The 25,010-nt window shown below is 48.3% G+C and overlaps 1 protein-coding gene across 1 annotated transcript; it reads left to right on the top strand.

Annotated features, from left to right (window-relative positions):
• Nucleotides 1-21,323: 21,323 nt before the first annotated feature.
• LOC311225196 (uncharacterized protein) lies at nucleotides 21,324-23,683 on the top strand (the record flags this gene model as incomplete). The annotated part of the gene is made up of 2 exons (XM_084310404.1): nucleotides 21,324-21,912; nucleotides 23,646-23,683. 2 exons carry the CDS (start codon nucleotides 21,324-21,326, stop codon nucleotides 23,681-23,683), a joined length of 627 nt encoding a protein of 208 aa, XP_084166530.1.
• Nucleotides 23,684-25,010: the final 1,327 nt, after the last annotated feature.

Here is a 25,010-nt window from a genome sequence, read left to right on the forward strand (position 1 = left end):
GGTTTTCAAAACGCAATCAGTTTGTAAGTGAATGACATCTCACTAAGTTGTAGGAAATGACAAACACTTTGTGAGCCAAAACCATACACCCCAAAATGATGTCACTGATTTCCAAAACTCATATTTAAAAGGACATGAAATAAGAACTGTTATGTCCAACAGCACACTACTACCTATGGAGACATCAGCCCCAACCCTGACCAATACCCAGGGTGCTCAAAGCATGGTGCGGGGCAGCGGGCAGCACCGCTCCAACATCCCTTCAACCTCTCCCTGAGGCTGGAGAGTTGGTGCCCCAGCTCTGGAAGACCTGCTCCATTGTCCCAGTGCCCAAGAAGGGATGACCCAGCACCCTCAACGACTACAGGCCAGTCGCTCTGACATCACACGTCATGAAGACGTTCGAGAGACTGGTCCTGCAACACCTCAAGCCCCTGGTGCATGACCCTCGACCCCCTGCAGTTTGCATACCAGGCAAACATCGGGGTGGAGGACACCATCATTTATATATGCTCCACAGAGCTTACACGCACCTGGAGAAGCCGCGCAGCTCAGTGAGGATTATGTTCTTCGACTTCTCCAGTGCCTTCAACACCATCCAGCTGTCATTGCTAGCGGAGAAGCTCTCCGCGATGCAGCTGGAGCACGGCTTGGTGGCCTGGATCAAGGACTACCTCACTGACAGACCGCAGTACGTCAGATTACAGAACAGTCAGTCTGACGTACTGGTGAGCAACACCGGCGCCCCCCAAGGAACTGTGCTGTCACCCTTCCTCTTCACCCTCTATACCTCAGACTTCTGCCACAACTCAAGCGGGTGCCACCTGCAGAGGTTCTCTGATGACTCCTCCATCGTAAGCTACATCACAGGTGGAGGTGGTGGAGTCATATAAGTTCCTTGGGGTACACCTGAACAATAAACTGGATTGGTCGGACAACACAGAGGCCCTCTACAGGAAGGGACAGAGCAGGCTGTTCTTCCTGAGGAGACTCAGGTCCTTCAATGTTTGCAATAGACTGCTGCAGTCATTCTACCAGTCTGTAGTGGCCAGCATCCTCTTCTATGCTGTGGCATGCTGGGGGGGCTACATCAACTCGAGGGACACCAACAAACTGAACAAGCTGGTGAGGAAGGCTAGCTCCGTGGTGGGGTCGAGCTGGTAAGACTAGAGGTGGTGGCAGAGAGGGGGAAGAGAAGGAAACTGGCTGCTATCCTGGAGAATCCCTCCCACCCTCTCTACGACGAGCTAGTCAAGATAAGAAGCACGTTCAGTCACAGACTCATACCCCCCCGACACTCAACTAACCGCATCGGCCAGTCCTTCATACCAGCGGCCATCAGGCTCCACAACAGTAGGCAGGGACTACTGCCAGACATCCAACTACATAGGAACCTAGCTGACTCCCACCTAAAAGGACAATACCTTATGCATACCACACCTATGTGAATACTGTATACTTCATCAGAGCATATATTTAGCATTTAAGCATTTAGCATTTTTTTTTTATTATATATTAGATTAGATTTAGACTATTGGATTATTAGATTACCCTTGCATATATTTAGCATTTAGCATTTAAGCATTTAGTTTTTTTAGATTATAGATTAGATTTAGATTATTCAATTATATATTTGTAACTATATTTATTGTAGGGCAAATATAAGTGAGAGGGCATACATACCCTCATCTCGCACCGTGTTGCCCATCATGCGCATGTCCAGAATATTGTATATTGTTTACACTGCCTTTTTATTCCATTTTTATTTTGACTTGACCTGTGCCTGTATGTCTTCTACTACCTGTACCTCCCCTCCCCCCTCTGCTATGATGCCTGAATTTCCCCAAGGGGACCAATAAAGGAATATCTTATCTTATCTTATAACAGGTGCATGTGAATCAGTTCTGATATGAGCTTTTGATTCACACTTTTCCTTTACTTCCTTTATTTCTTCAAAGCAACTCCAAAGTCCAGAGACTTCAAAACCCAAGTCTTAATTGCAAGCAGGTGGTCAGCACAGATTCCAAAATGCACTTGATTTTTCTGTCCCTGCTCTGTAAGTGTGGGGTGACCTTAGAAATCTGTGGACCAATTTTAAAACGCAGAATGCATAATAATAATAATAATAATAATAATAATAATAATAATAATAATAATAATAATAATAATAATAATAATAATAATAATAATAATAATAATAATAATAATAATAATAATAATAATAATAATAATACACTTTATTTGTATAGCACCTTTCATACAAGAATTGCAGCTCAAAGTGTTTCACAACAGAATAATAATAATAATGTAGGCCTATGTTTCTCTTTAGTTCTTTTTTTTATAGAATATAATTTCTTTATAGCCAAGTATATATTTACATATATGTGTCCTCTGCATTTAACCCATCCTAACTATTTAGGAGAGGTTGGCAGCACAGGCCGAGGCCGTTATATAGTCCCATAACAGGCCACGCTATTAATTAATACAAATAACATGTATGCCTTATTTCCTAGCGTGTCGCCAAGTGTAAAGTGTGCAGTCTGTGTGAATTTGCGATATTGGCTATCATGACACCAAATGAATGCATATCGTGCGTTGACTTCAAATGTTTCAGTGACTGCAAAGAAAGCACACATAATATGATTAGAAAACTAATAAAATCGTGTTAGACAAAATCCTTGGCCCTGGCAGCTTTGGCCCTCTATGCAAGATAGCCTACAGGCCAAGGACAAATATAGCCTAAAGCAAGAAGAGGAATGTACAGGAAATAGGAATAGTACCGTATACTTTATGCATGTAGAAGACGATGATATAAATGAACAACCTAACGACCCTATAGAGGAGAAATGCGCGGCTCCCCCAGAGGGTGACCGACCAACGCGCTTTACTGCCAGATGACTGTCTAAAGATATTTTTAAATTGTGACGTGACATTAGTCATTTTCGATGTGCCTCTTTTGCGTGTAAGTAAAAAAATAAATAAATAAAATGCACCCCCCTCTTATGTCTGCTCAGCTGCATTGTTGTTCGATGGGCTACACAACACAAGGGGAACGAGAGCGGATCTGAGTTTGACAGCCGCGTCCTTCAAACCGGGCCAAACCAAACCAAGGCCGTCAGCTGCGCGCAACCTGCATTTGTCAGTTTGGCAGAAGGTCCTGACAGGCCCTCCTCGTCTGCTACAGCGGAGCGGAAATATTTGTATGTTTTCATCATAATAACTTGATTAATATGCTGTTGTGCCAGGCAAATATCTGAGGCCTAATCATAATCCTGTGTTTCTGGGACGGGAGCCTATTATTGTGTATAGCCATACCATTGGCGGCCTAATAACTACTAGACCCTTTTCGGGCTTTTTGTCAGAGCATATTAACTCAAAACATTTGGATATAGCACCCATTGAAATACAATTTATGAAAGTGTACACGATCCTAACACTTTATAAAACGATTCTTATGGATTAATTTAATTATTCAACTCTTCAGAAAGACATGGACAGCAGTGCACCAGACAGTAAAATAATATATTGATGCCAAGCCCTCAGCCTATTTGAACGCATACATTTTGTACACATTTCCCCAACGTCCGTAATTTATGCAAGACCGTTTTATTGGCTCTTGTAAAAACAACATGCTCGCTAAAGTGCACTCATTAATCCAGCTCACTGTTGTCCTTTCAAATTCTCATTCCTCGTGTGTTGGACTAAAATAATTTTACTCTGGAATGAAAGGACTGGAGCAAGGGACACATTGAAATTTGAGGGTTAATTAATTGGGCGTATTATTGCTAATACAAAACATCAAATGTGTTTAGAGAAACAAGCACAACCCCCTTCATTAGAAGGCAATACTTTATTATTGTGTGAAGATGTCCTGCTTGAAGTCTAATGCCATGGTCTTTTATAAAGTAGAGATTGGACGGCGTTTTATTGGGGGGTTTTGGCCAAGCATCATCATTTAACTTATTTAACCTATCCGTAAACCAATAACACTGTCGCGACTTAAAATGTAAAAAAAATTAATAAAATTAAAATAATTCCGCGCCGTCTGATCTATACAATTTATAAAATATCGCAGTTGTGTGGCATCACATGCTTTTCAAAAAGCATGTCTGATACAAACTGGAACATTTGTCAGTTGCAATAACATCTGCAATGACTTATACGACATAAATTATTTCAACGCCTTGTTAAACTTTGGAAAGCCGTCATATGAGGGAATGAGCGTGAAATGAGAATGAAATGCCAGGAAAGGAGATTCATCCCTTTGATCCACTGCGCAAACAAGGCAATATGTAGGCCTGTTATATAAAACCATTCAAACAAGGCAATGTGTAGGCGGCCTGTTATATAAAACCATTCAAACAAGGCAATGTGAGGCCTGTTATATAAAACCATTCAAACAAGGCAATGTGAGGCCTGTTATATAAAACCATTCAAACAAGGCAATAATAGGCCTGTTATATAAAACCATTCAAACAAGGCATATAGGCCTGTTCTGTTTCGTTATGGCTTCGCTCAGCACCAGTTGCACTGTACCTCACTTCGTGCACGAGCACTGAATAAAAAATTCCACCATGTACCTTTACATCCCAACATTCGTCTGGCCACACCCCCATCCGCTTACCTTCATAAGCAGGAGTGTGGTCACCTACTCGCCTCCTTCTTCACTTTCACCACAAGGAAGTGCCTTCGGTAGATCCCCACTTGACGAGGTTGTTAGTAGAAGAAAGTTGGAAAACAAAAGAACGGGAAGATACGTTGACATCATATCTTTATTCTCTCTCTCACTATTTTCGAGAAAATACGGCGATATTGTCTTCGTTACTGGAGTGTCTGGAAGATGATGGTCATTCCGACCTTCAACGGCTTTTTCGTATTAGGAGCTCACGCCGCTGACATGCTCCCCAGCTACAGTCCTCCTTGCTGCGGCTGGATGGGGTTGCCCTCCGGCCACACAGCTGGACTGTGGGAAGCACAGACTGTTGTGAGAAGCGGTTGTTTCCAGGTTGGGTATACGTACTGTTTTGCTTGTGAGCTCTGGTTGTTGTTGATGCTGTGGGGGTTAGCTGACAATTTACGAAACGCCGACTTCAGGCTGGGGTCCTCTGCTCGGCTTAAACGGCGGTCGGAGGATCTTGGTCTGACGCCCATGATGGTCAATCTAGTGGGCCCCTCGACCAGGACCTGGTGAACCCAGGATTCTCGAGCGGATGCTTCTCTGTCCCGTGCAGGCCCCATCTTTCATATACAAATGAAAGTATACCCTAACGAGGAAATGTGGGCATAGGATCTTCTTTATCAGGAGTTCCATGCTCAAAGTCGGCTGCAGCCCGAAATGGGAACTGTGCTGGCCCCGCTGTATGTCTGGATCACCGTTGACAACTGTGTTCTGACATTCTTTTTCTTTTCCCTCTTAGGGGAGGGACTTGGACAGCGGCCTGTCTGAAGTGTGGCTTGTTATGTGTGTACAGTTCAGGTGATAGCTGCTTAGCTTGCGTGCTAGTTGTGGCCTACTGTGTTAGCCAGTCAGCTGTTAGCTGCGGCGTTAGCTCGCTGTGTTTACCAGGCTAGTAAACGTTAGCTTGTTGCTATCAGTCAATCGGCTGTTAGCTTAATGCTACACTGTTGAACGTTTTCTATGACTATAACATGCCTTAAACACTCTGACTACGACGTCATCTTTGACAGAGGATGTTAGTCGAACCTACACCGGAGCCCTGCCAGCGAGGACTGCGTCAAACATGGAGAAACGTAGCGGCTGGGTGGCTCAACGACGTTACCCTCGTCGTCAACACAGGGATGCTGTGTTCAACTTCAGTGCCCCGTTAGCCAGATTGCAGTTCGCTTGGCCTGCGTTCAGGGTAGGAAGGTCCCGACCGGACCTTAAACACTTCTTCTTTCCTTCCCTTCTAAATGTTTTGTAATAACGATGTTTTCCAAAACGTGTGTTGCTGCAATACATTGAGGATACGACGCGTGTTGTGTGTGAATTGTCTTGTCACTGGTATAGCTTCTCTCTCCATAGAAATCGGGTTGTTGTTTTACATGTGTAAAAATGATCTGGTTAGTTGTGATGAGAACATGTGTGTTCATGTAACGTGACCTCACAACTAAGGGGGTTAATTAACCTATAAAGCTATGCTTAGTGACATATGATTGAGGAATGAATTCTTTTCTCAGCCTGTAATGACAATGAACAGTGTGTTCACATATTAACAGGGTTACCTGTTCAACTTGGTCGTATCAAGGGTAAGGAAGGAGGGGTGATCCTCCCGGTTCCCTGGGGCTTCCCCACCCTCCTCTCAGACATGTTGTTTACAATATATTGTGTCACTGTGTTTGTGGGGATACGATGTAACCCTCAGCTTGATTGCTGGGGTTGTGCTAACCGCTTGAGAAACTTTATTTTCCTAAAGAAAAGATTGTTTGGTCACTTATCGTGTGTGCTTAGCAAGGCCTGTGGCCAATACATGATCGAGGATTCTGTATTCTCTCGTTATGAAAAACGGCGTTCCTCTGTAGCAAGAGTGTACTTTGCCATTTTTTGTTGTGATGAAGGGTTGTGGGTGTCTTGTGATCTACAACTGGGTTAGGTTTGGCCACAGAAGCACATGTGTAAGTCTGGTACCGGGGCTCTTAAGGGGGCCCTCTCTATTCTGTGTTTTTTCCTTAGTAAAAATCAGATAGCAGGTTAGCGCATGAGCTATGTGAAGCTGTTAGATACTTCATGTAGCAGACTATGACTGTGTCATGCTCTATTTGTCATTACATCGTATCATGGGTGTGGGGTCGTAAAGGGGTGAACTGGTAATCCTTTCCTCCCCTTTTCTGATTGGTCAGGGGTTAAAACCTCCTGTCCTTCAAGGTTCCTGTCACGTTGCTGTTCGGCACGTTACAGGGTAAGAGGGAGGGGGGGGGAGTTTCCTGGTCCCACGCCCTGGAAGATTGGGCGTGTGCACAGCAGAAATTCCCCCGCCATAGAGTATGTCACTGTGCACGTCTCTGTTGGTAAGACTTCCGTGAGTTGTTCAGGTCCATGTTATGGATCTGTTTCAGGGAGTTGTCAGAGCTCCTCCTCACGAAGCTCCTCCTCGGGCCTTCTGTGAGTTCGGACTCTCCTTCCCTGTGAGGGAGCCTCCTCAGAGTTCAGAGCCTCCTCCTCAGATTGTCAAGGTGAGTAGAACTTCAAAAAGGAGTTCTGCTCTATTGTGTGTGTATTCGATTAAATTCGATTATTGAGTGTGTATTGGTTCAGTGCCTCCTCCTCGGAGAGCCCTAACCCAAATATTACATAGCTCAATGTTGCAATATATTCTTTTCAATCTATACAGCTCGCGTGGGAAGTCTCTCTGGGGATTTCCGTCTCCTCCCTATGGTGAGGGTGGTGGGATGTAAAAATGTAAAAAAAATTACCCTCAGCTGCGTCACGTGAGATTCATGTCAGTCTGTGTTTCTTTCTTTTTTGAATAAAAAGAGGAAGGTACATGAAGCACGACGGCTCTGTGTCGTTCTCCCAGGCGACTTGGAGGAACAATGTTTGGTGTCTTGCTAGACTATCCATTGATGTGTTTGGGTCTCGACGCATACATAGTGCTGGCTCTGTGTGTTTCTGTTAAAGAATCACGCAGGGGCTAAGTGCGCCTTGGTTGCTTGTTAAAACAGCGTTTTTATCGGGCAACTGGGATGGAGTTTTGTCTCTTCCGAGCGCCAGTTTACTAGGTTGTCTCGATGAATTCTCGTTCATATCTGGGGGATGTTAACGGAATAGATCAGAACATAGGTAATGGAAATGGTAACAACAGATGAGGTACTCAAAAAACTGAGCGCCCTCCAACCCAACAAGGCCACTGGCCATGACAACATCCCCTCCAAATTCCTCAGAGACTCAGCAGCCGCCATCACCCCAGTCATCACACACATAATAAACCTCTCCATAAAACAGGGACACGTCCCCAAGGACTTCAAAATTGCGAGAGTGACCCCTCTGCACAAAAAAGGAAGTAAATTAGACCCAGGCAACTACCGCCCTGTTTCTATCCTTACCCCCATCTCGAAAGTCATGGAAAAATTGTATACGAACAGGTCGAAAAATACCTTGCGGAAAAAAATCTAATCTACGAATTCCAATCTGGCTTCAGAACATCCCACTCCACTGACACATGCCTTCTCTATTTAAACAACCACATCAAACAAGAGGTGGACGCGGGCAAATACTGCGGCATGGTCATGCTGGACCTACAAAAGGCCTTCGACACTGTCAATCACACCATTCTGATTGACAAGCTAAAAGCAATTGGTTTTGATAGTCTATCAGTGAGCTGGATGCAATCCTACCTGGAGGGGAGAGAGCAGATGGTGGAGGTAAACGGTACCCTATCCCCCCCCCTCACAGTAAACTGTGGTGTTCCACAAGGAAGCATACTAGGTCCGCTACTGTTCCTAATTTATGCAAATGACATGTCGTCAGCTTGTGACTGCAACTTGTTCCTGTTTGCGGACGACTCAGCCCTGCTGGTCTCTGACAAGAACAAGTTACAGGTTGAAAAAACCCTCAGCTCAGAACTAGGCAAAATCTGCATATGGCTCGCTGATAACAAACTATCATTACACATGGGCAAAACAGAGTCCATTCTCTTCGGTTCAAATAACAAACTCTTTCCTGTGACAAAATGGCATCCAATGTAATAAAAAAAGTCAACCAACGAACACGATTCTTGTACCGGATCTCCTCACTGGTAAACAAGAATACCCTGAAGACTCTAGCAGGAGCACTCATTCAAGGGTACTACGACTATGCTTGCACCTCATGGTACCAAAGCACCTCAAAGGCGCTAAAAATAAAATTACAAACATCTCAAAACAAACTGGTCAGACTACTGCTTGACCTTACTCCTAGAACCCACCTCACCCCTGCCCACTTTGACAACCTAGGATGGCTTAGAGTAGACGACAGAGTACAGCAACTTGCAATGGGCCTGGTCTACAAGATACACTACACGACCAAGGTACCCATGTACATGACAAAATACTTCCCAAGGGTCAGTGAATACCACGATCACAACACCAGAGGGAGCTCCACAAATCATGTTAAACCCAGATTCGGCTCAAACAAGGGACTAAACACGTTTCGCAATTATGCCACATCAATGTGGAACGCCCTACCCAAAGCTGTAAAGGAATGTGAATCACTACCCACTTTCAAAAACACTCTCAAAAAACACCTAAGGGAGACTGCAACTCGAAACTGGCCCCTGTAAATGTCCGAACACAACCCCCTCCAATGTACAGTAAATTACCAAGTATGGTCTTGTCAATAATCCAATGTACAGTGTTGTTTGTACAGTTGTACAGTGTCCCCCACCCACCCCTCCTACCCAACCCCCCCCCCCACTCCTACCCAACCCCCCCCCCCCCCCCCCAAACCACCTCCAATGTACAGTCCCCCCCCACCCCCACCTACCCAATCCAATGTACAGTTGCTACGCCTAATGTATATACTCTTTTCTTTCTGGACTCTTTTTGTATCACAAACAGTACTGTAATTGCAAATCTGGTATGTCATAAATGTATAGATGTAGCAGTACTGTCTATCTGTATGTCATGTATGTCATATATGTTACGATGAATTGAAAATGGGGGACCCTGATGTAAACAAGACGAAAGTCTTTCTCTGGTCTGCATCCCCTTAACAATTGTATGTATTGAGCTGTACTGTACTGTACCCATTCTGCAATCTGTTAATAAAGTTTTCATTCATTCATTCATTCATTCATTCATTCATTCATTCATTCATTCAGGTAGAGGGGTCTCACGCCCTTGGGGTGGGCCACTGAGCACGTTCCAAATGGCGACCATCTGGGTGGCGCCCTCTTTTCATGTTTTAGATCGACACGCATACCTACCCCCTCTTCTGGAGTGGGCATGTCGGCGTGGTTAGGACACGGGACTGGTCTGGTCGCGCTGGTCCAGGTCAGTTAACCCGTTGTCCGCCGGGGATGCAGATCTGCTGTTCTGGTACCCTGAGGGACTTGTGCTTTTTTCGGGGGGAAAAATGCCGGGTCGGTCCGGGTGTCACAGGGTTAGGCGTTATGGAGGCCCTTTGTTGGGTACATGTTGTACTCTGCACTATCGTAATGGCTTACGGCCATACCAACCTGTACACGCCCGATCTCGTCCGATCTCGGTAGCTAAGCAGGTTCGGTCCTGGTTAGTACTTGGTTGGGAGACCGCCTGGGAATACCAAGTGCGGTGTGCTTAGGGCTGGTTCTCCATTATTTTAGCTCCTCTCTCATGCGTGGCGAAGAGGGGGCTGTTGGGGTGGTCTTGGACCTCCTCTGGTAACCCTGTGCTTCCCGTGCCGCCGGGCCCGGTCCGAAGTAAAGTTTTGTTGATACCGTAGGCCTGGGATAACCCTTTTTTGAAAACTGAAATGCTTGTACTGCGGTATAGCCGGTGTATACCCGCAGGTGTGTTTTGGAGTTTTTTCTTGAGGGGTTATAGGAACAACCACCGTCTGTACCGAGAGGGTGGTTGATTCCCTGGTGTGTTGGAGCAGAGTCAACTCCCGGGTTACCCGGTTGAGTGTGCCCCTGCACGTTCATGACGTCTGCCAATCATGTCAGCCTTCTCTGCCTCGACCCCTCTGGGTGGGTTTTTTTTAATGGAGGCTTTGTCATGGTGATCAACAACGCCAGCATACGCCCCTTCCGCCGGGGGGGCTGTTTTCAGCTGACTCCTTTGGCGCCTGTCTCGTCCGCAGTGCTCCAGGCTCAGGTTACAGCCTGCTGCCTGGTTTCCCCGGTGCGCTGCCTGCTTCCGTTGGTTAACCTTTTTGGGTGCTTACGGCCATGCTGACTGCCTGTTCTGCAGAGTCAGTGTGCCAGGCGGTGTGCTATTGGGGGGAAAGGGCCCGCTCTTGGAGGGGCCTTATCCGAATACGCTGGCGATGTGGGGGGCGGTGTCACTAAGTGACCGCGTGGTGGGGTCTTGATGCCTGGCGTCATTGACCTCTCCGGGCCCCCCTTTTTCCAGGGGATCCAGTCCCTTTGGTGGGTCTGGGTCTTCCTTCGCACTCCGCTGCTACAGCCTTGCCACAGGGTTGGGTTGCTCCTGACCCCGTGATTTTGAGGGCAGTAATGAGGTTGTTCCTTCCGTTCGTTCCCGGGTGGCATGCGGGTTGTGCATGTGTGTAGTCCTGGGGTCAAGCCACGGTCTGCTCACCCTGTGCGTTGAGTTGCTTGAGTTCCTCTTCGCACGGTCGGATCCGTCTCCCTCCCGTCCTCCAATAGGGGGGGTATCCTCCATTAGGGAGGGTCGGGGGGCTCGGTCCTCCCCAGTCTGATGGTTGTGGGGGGCCTCAGCGGAGTACATTTGTCGGGCTATGGCTCCCGCTCAGCTCCTGTTGTGCAACTGGTGCTGAGCGAAGCCATAACGAAACAGAACGTAAGGTTATGTATATAACCAAGTTCTGTGAGTTATGGTGCGCTCAGCACCAGGACACCGCTGCGGCCCTTGATCTCGCCTTATGGTGAAAGTTTTGGGAAGGAGGCGAGTAGGTGACCACACTCCTGCTTATGAAGGTAAGCGGATGGGGGTGTGGCCAGACGAATGTTGGGATGTAAAGGTACATGGTGGAATTTTTTATTCAGTGCTCGTGCACGAAGTGAGGTACAGTGCAACTGGTGCTGAGCGCACCATAACTCACAGAACTTGGTTATATACATAACCTTACGTTATATAAAACCATTCAAACAAGGCAATGCGTAGGCTGTTATATAAAACCATTCAAACAAGGCAATGTGTAGGCTGTTATATAGAACCATTCAAACAAGGAAATGCGTAGGCTGTTATATAAAACCATTCAAACAAGGCAATGTGTGGCCCGTTATATATAAAACCATTCAAACAAGGCAATGTGTGGCCTGTTATATAGAAAACCATTCAAACAAGGCAATGTGTGGCCTGCTATATATAAAACCATTCAAACAAGGCAATGTGTAGGCCTATTATATATCATACTGGTCATCGCGTCTCGCTCTTGCCATTATGAGATAACTCTAATCTCCTAGCACCTACTGTGCTCATGAACAAACAATTTGCACTCATGCACGTGACCAGGCCACGCCCCCGCATCCTGCTATAAGACGCCGGACATGGTCACACTCTACCTTCCTCTTTTTTTGTTTCCAACATGGACGTTGCAGTGCACTCCATGAACTAGTTGTTATGAAATGCAGAGAGAAATTACACAATGTTGGGTTTTCGCCGGAGGTTCACCAGCCCCTGGAATCTTCTCGGCACATCCTAACAGCGCATCGGGCCTGTCCTGGGGTTCCCTCATCTCGTGACAGCGGATCGAGGGACGTCGCGCGGCGGCTAGCTGTCGGGCTAGGTCGCGCACAGGTAGGGTCTGCGCTGCCAGGCATAAATGCTAGCATTTGTGATACTGCTCGTTGTCCGTGAGACAGCCGAGTTGTGTATTGGCGCGAGGGGCAGGATATTTGGGAGAACATGGTCGTCATGACTCTGTTTTGGGTGTTTTCCCAACTATCCTAGTGTGTGCGGCTAATGCTAATGCTACAATGCTGGGTCTCCGTTCTTGTTCCCCGCCGAGGGCTGTCTTTACTAAAAGGTCTTCCCTCCTCTTAACCATTCATGCTGACGGTCAATCGGTGTCTAATGTTGGGGGTTTAGCGGGGGCTTGTTTACCATTTTCATGGGTGGATGGGCTGAGGCCTAGGGCTGGTGTGCTTTTTGTGAATCTATGAATTGTGTGTGGGACTGGTGTTTTTCTCTGGTCTGCATCCCCTTAACATTTGTGTGTATGGGCTAGCCCATTCTGCAGTGTGTTAGTGGAGTTTTCGTTCATTTATTCATTTACCCCTTCATGGGTGCACACCACAGTGGAGGTTGCTGCATGAGGCAGTGCTTCACTAGTAGTAGTCTTTTGTCTGCAGCCACCACTGGTGCTCCGTGCTTGTGAAGCAGCTTCCTTTGCAGGGCTTAGCATACGGGTACCAGAGGCTGCCGTTCGGCTACTCTCTGGCTCCCCGCATCTTCACCAAGTGCGTGAAGACTGCGCTGGGGCCTCTGCGTCGTCGGGGGTTACGAATTCTGCCCTGGACGACGTTCTGGTCCTTGGCCGGTCAGGGTAGATCGCCAGGTCTCATACCAGGCAGGTGGTATCTCACCAGCCTGGGTTTTGCTGTAGACTGGAAGTAGAGTTCGCCTCTTCCCAGTCAACGGGTGGAGTACTTGGGCTTTTTCTAAGCTCAAGGTCTATATGGGCATCTCTCTCAGAGCGGCGGCGAGTGGTTGGGTCTCGGCGCGCTCGGGAGGTTCCGTCCTAGGACGGTTACGGCGCTGTCCGTGATGCGCCTGCTGCTGGGGTCCCTCTTGGCCTCCTCTTCATGAGGAGGATGCAGAAGTGGTTTTTTCCAGTATGAAAATGGACCCGGTGTGAGACATATGGAAGCGGCTGAAGGTTCCCATGTCAGTACTGGGGGACCTCGTCTTCTGGGGAGGGTCTGGTGCCCTCACCTGCGGGGTCCCGTTGGGCAGCAGGCTGTCACACGTCACGGTCTTCACCGACGCCTCCCTCATGGGATGGGGGGGGGGGACGTGTCGGACCAACGCAGTAGGGGGTAGCTGCCATGCTGCCCGGTCTGCGCTACATTCAATGTGTTGGGATTGAAGGCAGTCCTTCTGGTCCTCAAACGGCTCGACCACCTTGTGGTGGGCAAGCATGTTTTGGTCAGGACGGACAACACGACATCACCGTCGTATATTGTCAGACAGGGTGGAGTGCGCTCCCCCGTCTGCACTGGGCGGCGGTCGGGCTCTGGCTATGGGCGTTCTCCATCTGCTCTGCCTGAGGGCTCTCCACATCCCCGGCAGGGTGAATGTGGGTGCAGGTGTGATGTCGCGGGCGGTCCTCACCCTGACGAGTGGGGACTACATCCAGACATAGTCGGGCAGGTCTGGGACCGATTCCGTGGCCGTCCGGGATTCTGTACGCTTTCCCCCCCTTACACCTGATAGCTCAGCTGTTGGGGCAAGTACGTCGGGAGCGGGGGACTTGGTCCTGGTCGTGCCGGGCCGGGGCTCAGCTGTGTGGTCCCGGCCCTGATTCAGCTCTTGGTGGCCCCGCCGTGGCCTGTTCCGTGGTCACCGCGGGCCCTCTCTCAGGCACGCGGAACTCTGTTCTGCCTTCCTGTTCTGGGGCAGCTTCTAGGCTTGGCTGCTGACAGTGTGAATCTGGTGGGGATGCGTCTTGATTATTCTGTGGTTAACGCTATCCGGTACGCGCGCGCTCAGTCCTCTACCGCGGCTTACGCTGGGGAGTGGCGTATGGTCGAGTGTGGGGGCGGAACGTTGTTCAGCCACCCTCTTGTGGAACATTCCTGCTTGGCGCTCTGCGTCTCAAGCCTGTGGGACGTTCTCTGTCTCCGAGTGGGACCTCCAACTGGTCCTGGGCCGGAGGCCCCGTTTGAGCCTCTTGAGTAGGCGCCATTGGATCTGCTGTCTTGAAGACCGCATTCTTTTTGGCCATCACCTCCGCTAAACGCGTGGGTGAGCTGTGTGCTCTCTCTGTGCAGCCTGAGTGCCTGTCTATATTCGGCCGAGGCCCAATCCAGTCTTTGTGCCAAAGAATATCCGGAGCTCTTTCGCTCCAGGGATATTGTGGTTCAGGCGTTCGTGAGTTGGAGGCGGGCCTTCACCTGTCGTGTCCTGTCCGTGCACTGGGGGTTTACCTCAGGACTTGGGCTCTCAGGACTTCCGTTCAACTGTTTGTTTGTTACGGTGGCCCTTGCGCGGGTGAGGCGCTGTCCAAGCAGCACCTGTCACGTTGGCTGGACAGGTCCCCCCTTGGGCTGCTGCCCTGTTAGGGGGGGGTGCTGCGGCCTCCTGGTCCTCCCCGGGTCCCTTTGTTAAGTTTTCCCTCGTGGACATGACTGGGGGTTCTGTCTCCCAGGCGGTTCTGAGGTCTGGGACCTCTCCTGCATCCCGCCTTTGGTGGGCTAGCAGGGGTGTGTAGGTGTGTGCCACTGGGTGATGTATGCGGCCCCATTCTTCGCTTCTCATGGAGACAGGGGCTGACACCCAGTTGATGGCTGAGCCTGGGTCTGTCCGTGAGAATGTTGTGCTGTCAAGCGGCTCCCACACCTTGAACTGTGTTGGTTGAGCCTGGTGTTACGTCTGTCAACTTAAGTGTTGTCAGCAGGGGGGCTCGAAACCTTTTGAGGCACACAGTGCGGGCTTCCCCGGCCTCGCCTTCGCCAGGCCAGGTATCATGTTGGTGCTCCCACTCCTGGAATATTGGCAAGTGGTCGCAGCTCACATGGTTTGGGGTGGTAGTGATATCACTGCAGGGCTACGGTGTGTAGGAACCCATGGGGGCCTTACACCTTGCATGTCCGGCTGCAGAACAACTCCTTCAGCATGTTCTGGAGGGGTGTTCAGTGGGGGGGCTTTTTTGATCGGAAGCCCCCCGTATCAGACAGGCCCTTTTTCTGTCGGGGTTCCCCCTTGGGTGCGATTGCCTCGTGGGTGGTGTCAGGGTCAGGTGTTCCGACACGGAACGCGCTCCTCGCACGATTCCAGGGTTGTCTTCGCACAGCGGGGGGGACCGGGCCAACTATCTACAGTTCCTGGCGGACCTGCGCCACGTGACGGCGGGTGCGTTGGGAGTGTCGTCACATATGACTACGGCAGTACCATATGTCGAGGTAGATGGAGAGAATGGTGAGGCGGGGACTTGTGTTTACACAACCCCACCCGTTTTCAGGTTTGGTACAGACCCTGTTGTCGGGGTCTCCAGCAGGGACAGCTCTGGTCGACGAGATCCAATCTCTGTGGACGAAGCAAGCCATCGTCGTGGCGTTCTCCTCCCGGTGTTCTCTGTCCGAGAAGTCGGGAGGGAGGGGTGTAAGACCCAGGCTGGACCTGTCCCATGGGAAGGTTCAGCATTTTTTGGATCGTCTCCTACCTGTTGAACACTGTCAGGTGGGGGTCTGGTTCTCCTCCATAGACCTGTAGGATGCGTATGCGCATCCCCGATCTTCCATCCTAGGGCTTACCTACGCTTCCTTTGCAGGGTTAGCGTATGAGTACCAGAGGCTGCCGTTCGGTTTTCTCTGGCTCCCCGCATCTTCACCAAGTGCGTGGAGGCCGCACTGGGGCCTCTGCGTCATCCGGGGTTACGGAGTGTTCTGTCCTGATGACGTTCTGGTCCTTCGCGGTCAAGGTGGATCGTCAGGTCTCGTACCAGGCAGGTCTCTACCAGCCTGGGGTTGCTGTAGACTGGATGTAGAGTATTCCTCTTCCCAGTCAACGGTTGGAGGGCTATGGGCATCCATCTCAGAGCGTGTTGTCAACACGCTCGGGAGGTTCCGTCCTAGGACGGTTACGGCGCTGTCTCACGTCGCGTTTTCACCGACGCCTCCCTCGCTGGTGATGCGTCGGGCCAACGCAGTAGGGGGCAGCTGGCAAACCATGCTGCCCGGTCTGCGCTACGTTCAATGTGTTGGTGTTGAAAGCGGTCCTTCTGGTCCACAAATGGTGTTGATCAGGACGGACGATACGACGTCAGTGTCGTGTATCGACAGACAGGGAGGAGTACGCTCCCCCTGTCTGCACCAGGCGGCGGGCGGCTGGCTATGGGCGTCCTCCATCTGCGCGGCCTAAGGGCTCCCCACATCCCCGGCAGGGAGAATGTGGGTGCAGGTGTACTGTCGCGGGGCGGCCCTCATCCTGACGGGTGAGGATTGCGTCTGGACATGGCCAGGCAGGTCTGGGACCGATGCCGTGCCGCCAGGGATTCTTCCCCATACATCTGTTAGGTCAGTTGTTGGGACGGGTACGTTGAGGGGCGCAGGTTCTTGATCCTGATGGTGTTACCATCTGGAATGCGCATGCTCCCTCCACTGTCGCGCTTACGCGGGCAGATGACGTATGTTCCAAGTGTGGTGTAAGGCGGGGGGCCAGGACTCAGTCTCCTGCCCCCTGGTTGCTGTCCTTAGTTACCTCCAGTCTCTCCTTGATAGACTGTCGGCTTCGACGGTGAGGGTATATGCAGCAGCTATATCCTCCTATCATGAGGGGTTTGAGGGGATGTCTTGTTCAGCCACCCTCTTGTGAAGCGTTTCCTGCTTGGCGCTCGACGCGTTAAGCCGGTGCAACGCTCCTTGGCTCCGACTTGGGATCTTCAATTGGTCCTCGGTCGGTTGTCCTTGGCCCCGTTTGAGCCGCTCGAGCGGGCGCCGTTGGGACAGCTGTCCTTCAGGACCGCGTTCCTTCTGGCTGTCACTTCCGCTAAACGCGTAGGTGAGCTCTGTGCTCTCTCGGTACATCCAGAGTGCCTGTCTTTTCGGACCGATTGCGGTGTCACTCTGCGACCTAATCCTGCTTTCGTGCCTAAGAATATCCGGAGTTCCTTCCGCTCCCGGGATATTGTGGTTCAGGCGTTTCGTCCTCCTCCTCACACTGGTGAGTTAGATGCGGGCCTTCACCTGTCATGTCCAGTCCGTGCTTGGGGATTTACCTCAGCCGTACTCAGGATTTCAGGGTTACCGACCAGCTTTTTGTCTGTTACGGTGGGGCTCGTGCTGGTAAGGCACTGTCGGAGCAGCGCCTGTCCCATTGGTTGTGCGAGGGTGTTACCCTCTGCTACACGCTGGCTGGGCAGGATCCCCCTGGGGGCGTCAGGGCGCACTCCACTCGTGGGGTGGCTGCCTCTGCCGCTCTCCTGGGTGGGGCCTCGGTGGAGGCCATCTGTGCTGCAGCTTCATGGTCCTCCCCGGGCTCCTTTGTAAGGTTTTTCCTCATGGACATGACCGGGGGTTCTGTCTCCCAGGCGGTTCTGGGGTCTGTGGCCTTTCCTGCTTCCCGTCCTTTGGTCGGGTAGCAGGAGTGTATGGGTATGGGCCGCAGTGTGTTGAGTCACACGTGGTTCCGCCTGTACGGTGTGTTCAAGGGGTTCTGGCTCCCTCTTGTTCGCATTCAGGTGGAGTTGACTGCGCCCCCCCTTCGTTAGGAAGGATGGGGTGACAGGGCTCCCCGCACCCCTTGATGTGGGCTTACGGGTCCTCAGGGGGTACATCTGTCGGGTCTCGCGCCCGCTCTTCCCCATTATCTCGTAAGGCTCAGAGCGGGACGCGATGCAATACGAAATATAACGATAGGTTATGTAGATAACCTAGTTATATTAGTATTGGCTAAGCGTCCCGCTCTGCGCGCCCTGAGTTCCCTCTTGAGGGATCTTTTCCTGGGACGGGTTTTGGCGAGGAAGGGTGTTTCATGACCAGGGTCATGGTTATATGGGCGGTAGCCACCATAAGGGGCGGGGCCCCATACAGGTGGGGTGCATGTGTTTTTGTTCGTGGGAGATACATTAGGTATCACAGGAGATATAGAGTATCTCGTAAGGCTCAGAGCGGGACGCTTAGCCAATACTAATATAAGCCCCTGGAACCACAAGCAGAGCTAATCACTCTGTGTAAATACTCCTTCTCCAAGGAGGCCTCGAGACTCGAGAGTATACCGCCACCGAAGACACGTCCGCCATCTTGAGCTGTTTACTGCAACAAACACTCCCCTTTCAATTAGTATCCTTAAAGGGAAGATGAAGCAGTGCGATAAATACATATTCATAGCATCACATTAGTATTTAGATAAGCCACAGAAGAAGTCACGTTATAAAAATAAGCAGTTTCTAAGAAAAAACGATTTGTTGTGTACATTTCTGAAGCATTTAGCATTATGGGCGCGGCCATTTTGTTGCTGACGTCATACCGTGGCTTGGGTGTATACACTCTGGTTAGCTGCCTATATTGAATGGGTCGGTCAGCAAATAAAATGTTGCCTACAAAACAACGGGACCGCGGTGGTTCTGTTTGTATTGCTCCTGGCTGTTCAAACTAATTTTACCATGTGAGAGAGAGGAAAGTTGGTTAATTTCCACAAACTACCAGTGAAAAAAACAGTGTTGTTGACATGTTGGCTCGGGCTGCCTGCACCCAGACGGCGCGACCAGCCTGTTGGACAGGGAAGGAGGATCTGCAGCGAACACTTCATTGCCTCGGATTATGTTGTTGGGGTGGGATGTTTGTCCAGAAGACCACTAATCAGCTGAAGCCGGACGCGGTTCCCTCGGTCTTCGACAGACAGACCGGCGTTAGCTCTCGGGAGCGATCGCTAGCTAGTTGGCACCAGCCGGGGCCAGGCGTTAGCTCTCGCTAGCTAGCGTTAGCAACCGGAGCGTCGCGGAGCATTCAGCCTGCTGGCTACCTAGACCCACTTCAACCAGCGTCGCGGAGCATTCAGCCTGCTGGCTACACAAGCTGTGTAGCCAGCAGGCTGAATGCTCCGCGACGCTCCGGTTGCTAACGCTAGCTAGCGAGAGCTAACGCCGGGCCCCGAGAGCTAACGCCGGTCTGTCTGTCGAAGACCGAGGGAACCGCGTCCGGCTTCAGCTGATTAGTGGTCTTCTGGACAAACATCCCACCCCAACAACATAATCCGAGGCAATGAAGTGTTCGCTGCAGATCCTCCTTCCCTGTCCAACAGGCTGGTCGCGCCGTCTGGGTGCAGGCAGCCCGAGCCAACATGTCAACAACACTGTTTTTTTCACTGGTAGTTTGTGGAAATTAACCAACTTTCCTCTCTCTCACATGGTAAAATTAGTTTGAACAGCCAGGAGCAATACAAACAGAACCACCGCGGTCCCGTTGTTTTGTAGGCAACATTTTATTTGCTGACCGACCCATTCAATATAGGCAGCTAACCAGAATGTATACACCCAAGCCACGGTATGACGTCAGCCATGACGTCAGCAACAAAATGGCGGCGCCCATGTTGAAAACAGGGATATTATATTATATTTTTCAGACAAATAAGATAGATTTCACATTTGATTATAGAACCCTGTCTTACACAAGGTACACAACAAACAAACTAGGATCACATTGCTCACTGCTTCATCTCCACTTTAAGGACGTTGTGGAATCAAAACCATATGTTAGGCAACCCTACACAGACTTTCTGAATTAAAGTTCGTCCGTAAAATGCCCTCTAGGCAACCTCGGAGAAAAAAAGTCACACGTTTCATTAACTCCGACGTAATTAGAGCGTGCGTCTTCTCGACGGTCTGTCTCATATAGGCCGAAGTCATATCATTTGCGAATTAAGTGTGTTTTCATGTGGTCGGTGGACCAAAAACCAATGGAACGGGTTGCGGCGATATGTTGGAATATTGTATTTGGCGTCTTGTAGCCTATATTTGGTACAATTGATTTTAGTGAGTAAAGTGCATTGCCATACTGGCACAACTTGCACATTTAATATAATAATAACAGCCTATTATACATGTTGGCCTGTGGGTTATAGCCTATAGGCTCCATCAAAATTAAGAATAGGCTATTCATTGAATTAGCTCAATGAGAGAGTAAAATAATTAGCCTATATTGAAAGGTTTCACTTGCATGTTTCATTGTCGTCAGTCACTCTTATCTCCCGGCCTTATATAATGCTAATAAATCATATACGCTTCTAAAATGTGGGATAAAAAGCGTATATGATATCGTATATGATATCATGGTTATCAAAATTTAATGGGGTTATAGCCTATTGTGGGTCCTAACCATGAAACAGTTTTATACTGTACTATAATATATAGCCTATTTCAGACCATTGTCATGTTACGGACCCCTTCCCAGCATTAGATCACAGCCAGTCTGACATGCAGGATCAATTAAAGTGTTCTCATTATGTTTCTGACAGTATTGTTTCTTTGTTGTCAGCTGCGTTCCAATAAAGCAATCCCATTCAGACCACACCGGTTTGCCGAGAAGGCCTTGCCTGAATGGCTCCAATGAGTGCTAAATAGTGTTTTATTGTAAATATTAGGGTACTACTTGGAGAAAGCTTATAATTGGACACGTGTTCCTCCCAGCTTTTGGTCATTTGAAGATCAACCGATTCCTTTGTAATTCTTTTTAAAAAGCAATGAGAGATCTAGATCTAGAGGGAGGGGGCAAAGCCCCTAATGAGCTCCCTTTCAGCCTTTAGAATTGGCGCGAGCACCCTGCCGTGAAACATGGAGACCATGGAGCTACTTAATCCAGGAGATATATCCATAATCCATGCACGTGTCACACACCGCGGAGAGTACGGGACAGACAGGTAGCGGCTACATAAACCACGAGTATAGGCCCACTGCGTGCGTGACCACAAGACAGTGCGCTCTTGGCTTGTTTTTACAGAACAACTTCTGTCTCTTGAACACATTGCTTGATTGCCTTTTCCTCTAAAATATATATATTAAAATGGAGGATATCTTTTTTGACTTTGACCAAGATGGCACCACTGATTTTGCGTTTTGGGGCCAGATGGACCCAAACTTCCAGTGCCAAGCCCAGTTGGACACTCTCCTCCTGGACTGCAACGCGGTCACGGGCCAACTGTCGCCTTGGTCCTCGTTCGGTTGTCAGGCCATGTTTCCAGACGCACAGCTGACCTTCACCGACCTCGACTCCCGGTCCTCCCCGGGCCTGGGCGCCTGCGCGGAGGCGGACAGCTCCTCTGCGGAAGAGTCCCTGGAGGTCTCCAACAACCGCGTGCCGCGTCGTCTGCATGTGACCCACCACCCGTACAAGGTCCAGCGGCACGCCGCCAACATCCGGGAGAGGAAACGGATGCTGAGCATCAACTCGGCATTCGAGGAGCTCCGGTGTCACGTCCCCACGTTTCCATACGAGAAGCGGCTTTCGAAGATCGACACACTGAGACTGGCCATAGCGTACATCGCCCTCCTCAGGGAGATACTGGTGTCAGGCTGCGACCCCAAATCCTTTGTGGATGAGTGCATGAAGAATGGCTACAAGAATCAAACCAACGCCATTTGGAACACAAGTGGTGAGCAAATGCCCTCTAATACTTTCTTCAATAGCATATAGCTCACAATTAACCTAGTTTTGTTTTAGTTTTTCTCGCAAGAGTTTTGCCAACAACAACAAAGATTCGTTAACAGGCTAGTGTCTGAGAGGTGATAGGCTACTCCTCCTGATCCTATGACAGAGTATAGGTGTCAAAACATTAGTTGACACATTCAGCTAATTAATAGGCGGGCATATATATAGCTAGGCTATTTAAATAAATCGGGCTCTCTGGGGACATTTTCAGACTGATTGAAAGTTCATTCAGGTGTTCTTGAACGTGTTGGTTTAAATATTTGTGCATGCTATAGGGAGCCTATGCACAGACAATAGGTTCGTTGGTTCTCTTGTAATTGTTTTCTGAAATAACAACATATTCTAACACATTAAGATTTTAAGTTATTTAGAACAATACAGTTAAACTTTTTGCAGTTATAACCTACACCACTTTCAAGTGTATGCAGCAGGGGCGGATTTAGGATTGTAGGAGATCCGGGGCTTAGCCCAGACAGGATTTTTTTTTACTTCGACACCACAATACCACCACCTTAAAGCGGACAAAAGGCACTAGAGAACACTTAAATTCACACCCTTTAATTAATGAAGCAAACTATAATAATTATAATAATAATAATAATAATAATAATAATAATAATAATAATAATAATAATAATAATAATAATAATAATAATAATAATAATAATAATAATAATAATAATAATAATAATAATAATAATTATAATAATAATAATACACTGTGTTTGTATAGCACCTTTCATACAAGAATTGCAGCTCAAAGTGCTTTACAGCAGTACAAAAAGACAGGCATAAAATGTCACATAAACATTGGCAGATCAAGAGCAATGCATAAAGTGCAGACATAAAGCATAAAATAGATAGCAGTAAAATAGACAAAGTCAAGGTAAGACATAGAACATTAAATCACATCGTTTTTCATATTAGGATCTGAATATATAATTTTTTTTTTGGGAATATATAATTTCTTTTTTGGAAAATAGATTCGGGGCTTTTCAGAATACATTCAGGGCTTGAGCCCAAGTAGCCACCCCCTAGCCCCGCCCCTGGTATGCAGGTGTTTTTGTCATTTTTGTTGCTGGTGCAGACAAAGTTGAAAGGATGGATATTAATAATATAAACAATCCTAATATATTTAGCCATTGTGTTCATGTTAATGAGTAAATAGGCTTCTATGGTTGTTTTGTAATGATCTTATTAAGACTTTTTTTGTACCCATGTCCATGTATTTACATATAAGATCCTACAAGAAAGCAAAGGGCATTGGCTTCTGGTGTCAAATTAAGATCTAATAATTTTATTATAGACAGGATAGAGTGGAAAGCAGTCCTCAGAACAACACGGATGCTGATTGAAACAAGTGTCACTTAAACAGCTTGCTTTGTGTGTGCTGCCTGTATCCCCAGCTGTCTTTTCCTTTGCATCAGGACTCAAAGGATCCCTATTTGCCAAAACACACGTATTCTCCCACTGCATCCAGTAGATAAAGCCATGTACCTTTAATTTAACTAATTCTGTGGGAATCCGCTCTCAGGGCTTTTGTATAGGGCCATTCGGGAGTAAGTGTGCCTCTTTTGTTAGGCGCAGACCTGTGACTTGTTAAACAGTCATTAAAATATATCTAAACTTCTGTTTGTCCTTGCTTTTGTCTCCCCCTACACACCCTTCCCTTTACAGATCTGACAGCCCGCCTCTCCTGGATAAAGTGGGATTAACTCCGACCATGGGACACCCTAAGTGCGGAGGGGGGTGTTGTGTGGGGGGCAGTCTATTCCCCCTTCTCTGCTGTACTTCTCAGTCAGGCATGGCAGGGACAACCAGCATCTGTAGACTTCTCACCAGACCACACACCTCCCTCCAGCCCCTTCACCCCTTCCCTCCTCCACACCTTTTAATATTCTAATTTGTTTGTTTGACTGGTAATTGAGAACCATTGTCTTTGGGGCCTGGGGAGCTGAGGGTTGAGTAAAGCCCGCACCACGACAAGCACAGAGAGGACGGCACTTGTTACGAGGAAGAGAGGCGCCCCCATGGCATGGGGGACTGAAAGGGCTTCCGTAGCGCCGTACTTCTGAGTTGAAAACCTTAAGTGTTTTCTGGTGAAAGATATCGTACTCTGGGCTCATTGAGGTCGCTGTTGCGCGTCGATGCGTCAAAAGCACCATGATCATGTAAATGAGACGGTGAGAAACGGATCATTTGCTGTGCGCTTTTATGTCAGGTGTTGCAGCCAAAGATGGGGATAAGCTTCGTTCGTTAATTACATTTACACTGTTACTTTATTTATCTGTTGGGTTATTTATCTATTTATTTATTTATTTATTTATTTATTTATTTATTTATTTATTTATTTATTTATTTATTTATTTATTTATTTATTTATTTATTTATTTATTTATTTATTTATTTATTTATTTATTTATTACATGTTTATGTGAATTAATTTGTATTATTTGTGTTTCAATATGATAATTTACTTGACATATTTGTTTATTCACAGTATTGTCTTTGTATAAGAGTGAAGTGCTGATTATGATTAATACCGCCTGGCTTTCCATCCCATGTTGTGAGAATGTTCCTTTTTGCATGGTGTTCAGTATCAGAGGGACCTGGGAGTCACTGGTGAACTGATTTGGACTCAATCTGGAGAATTCCAATGAAACCTATTAAATGTTTTTCTGATCAGAGGCCCCACGCTGCTCGTATTCCTCAGTGGTGGTCAGGGACTTCCACAGGGAGATGGAATGCAGCCAGCAGCAGCTGCCCTCGAGGTGTGTGTTTTAAGTCAAGTGTTTACTGTATGTGTGTGAAGTGTGTGTGTCTGTGTGTGTGTGTGCATGTGTCGGATTCTTGTAGGAAGTGTATGGACTATACAGAAGTGTGTCACCGAGCCAGCTGTTTGTGTGTGTGTGTGTGTGTGTGTGTGTGTGTGTGTGTGTGTGTGTGTGTGTGTGTGTGTGTGTGTGTGTGTGTGTGTGTGTGTGTGTGTGTGTGTGTGTGTGTGTGTGTGTGTGTGTGTGTGTGTGTGTGTGTGCGTGCGTG

This window comes from Notolepis coatsorum, assembly GCF_963971535.1.
Source record: "Notolepis coatsorum genome assembly, chromosome: 3".
Lineage (NCBI taxonomy): Eukaryota > Metazoa > Chordata > Actinopteri > Aulopiformes > Paralepididae > Notolepis > Notolepis coatsorum.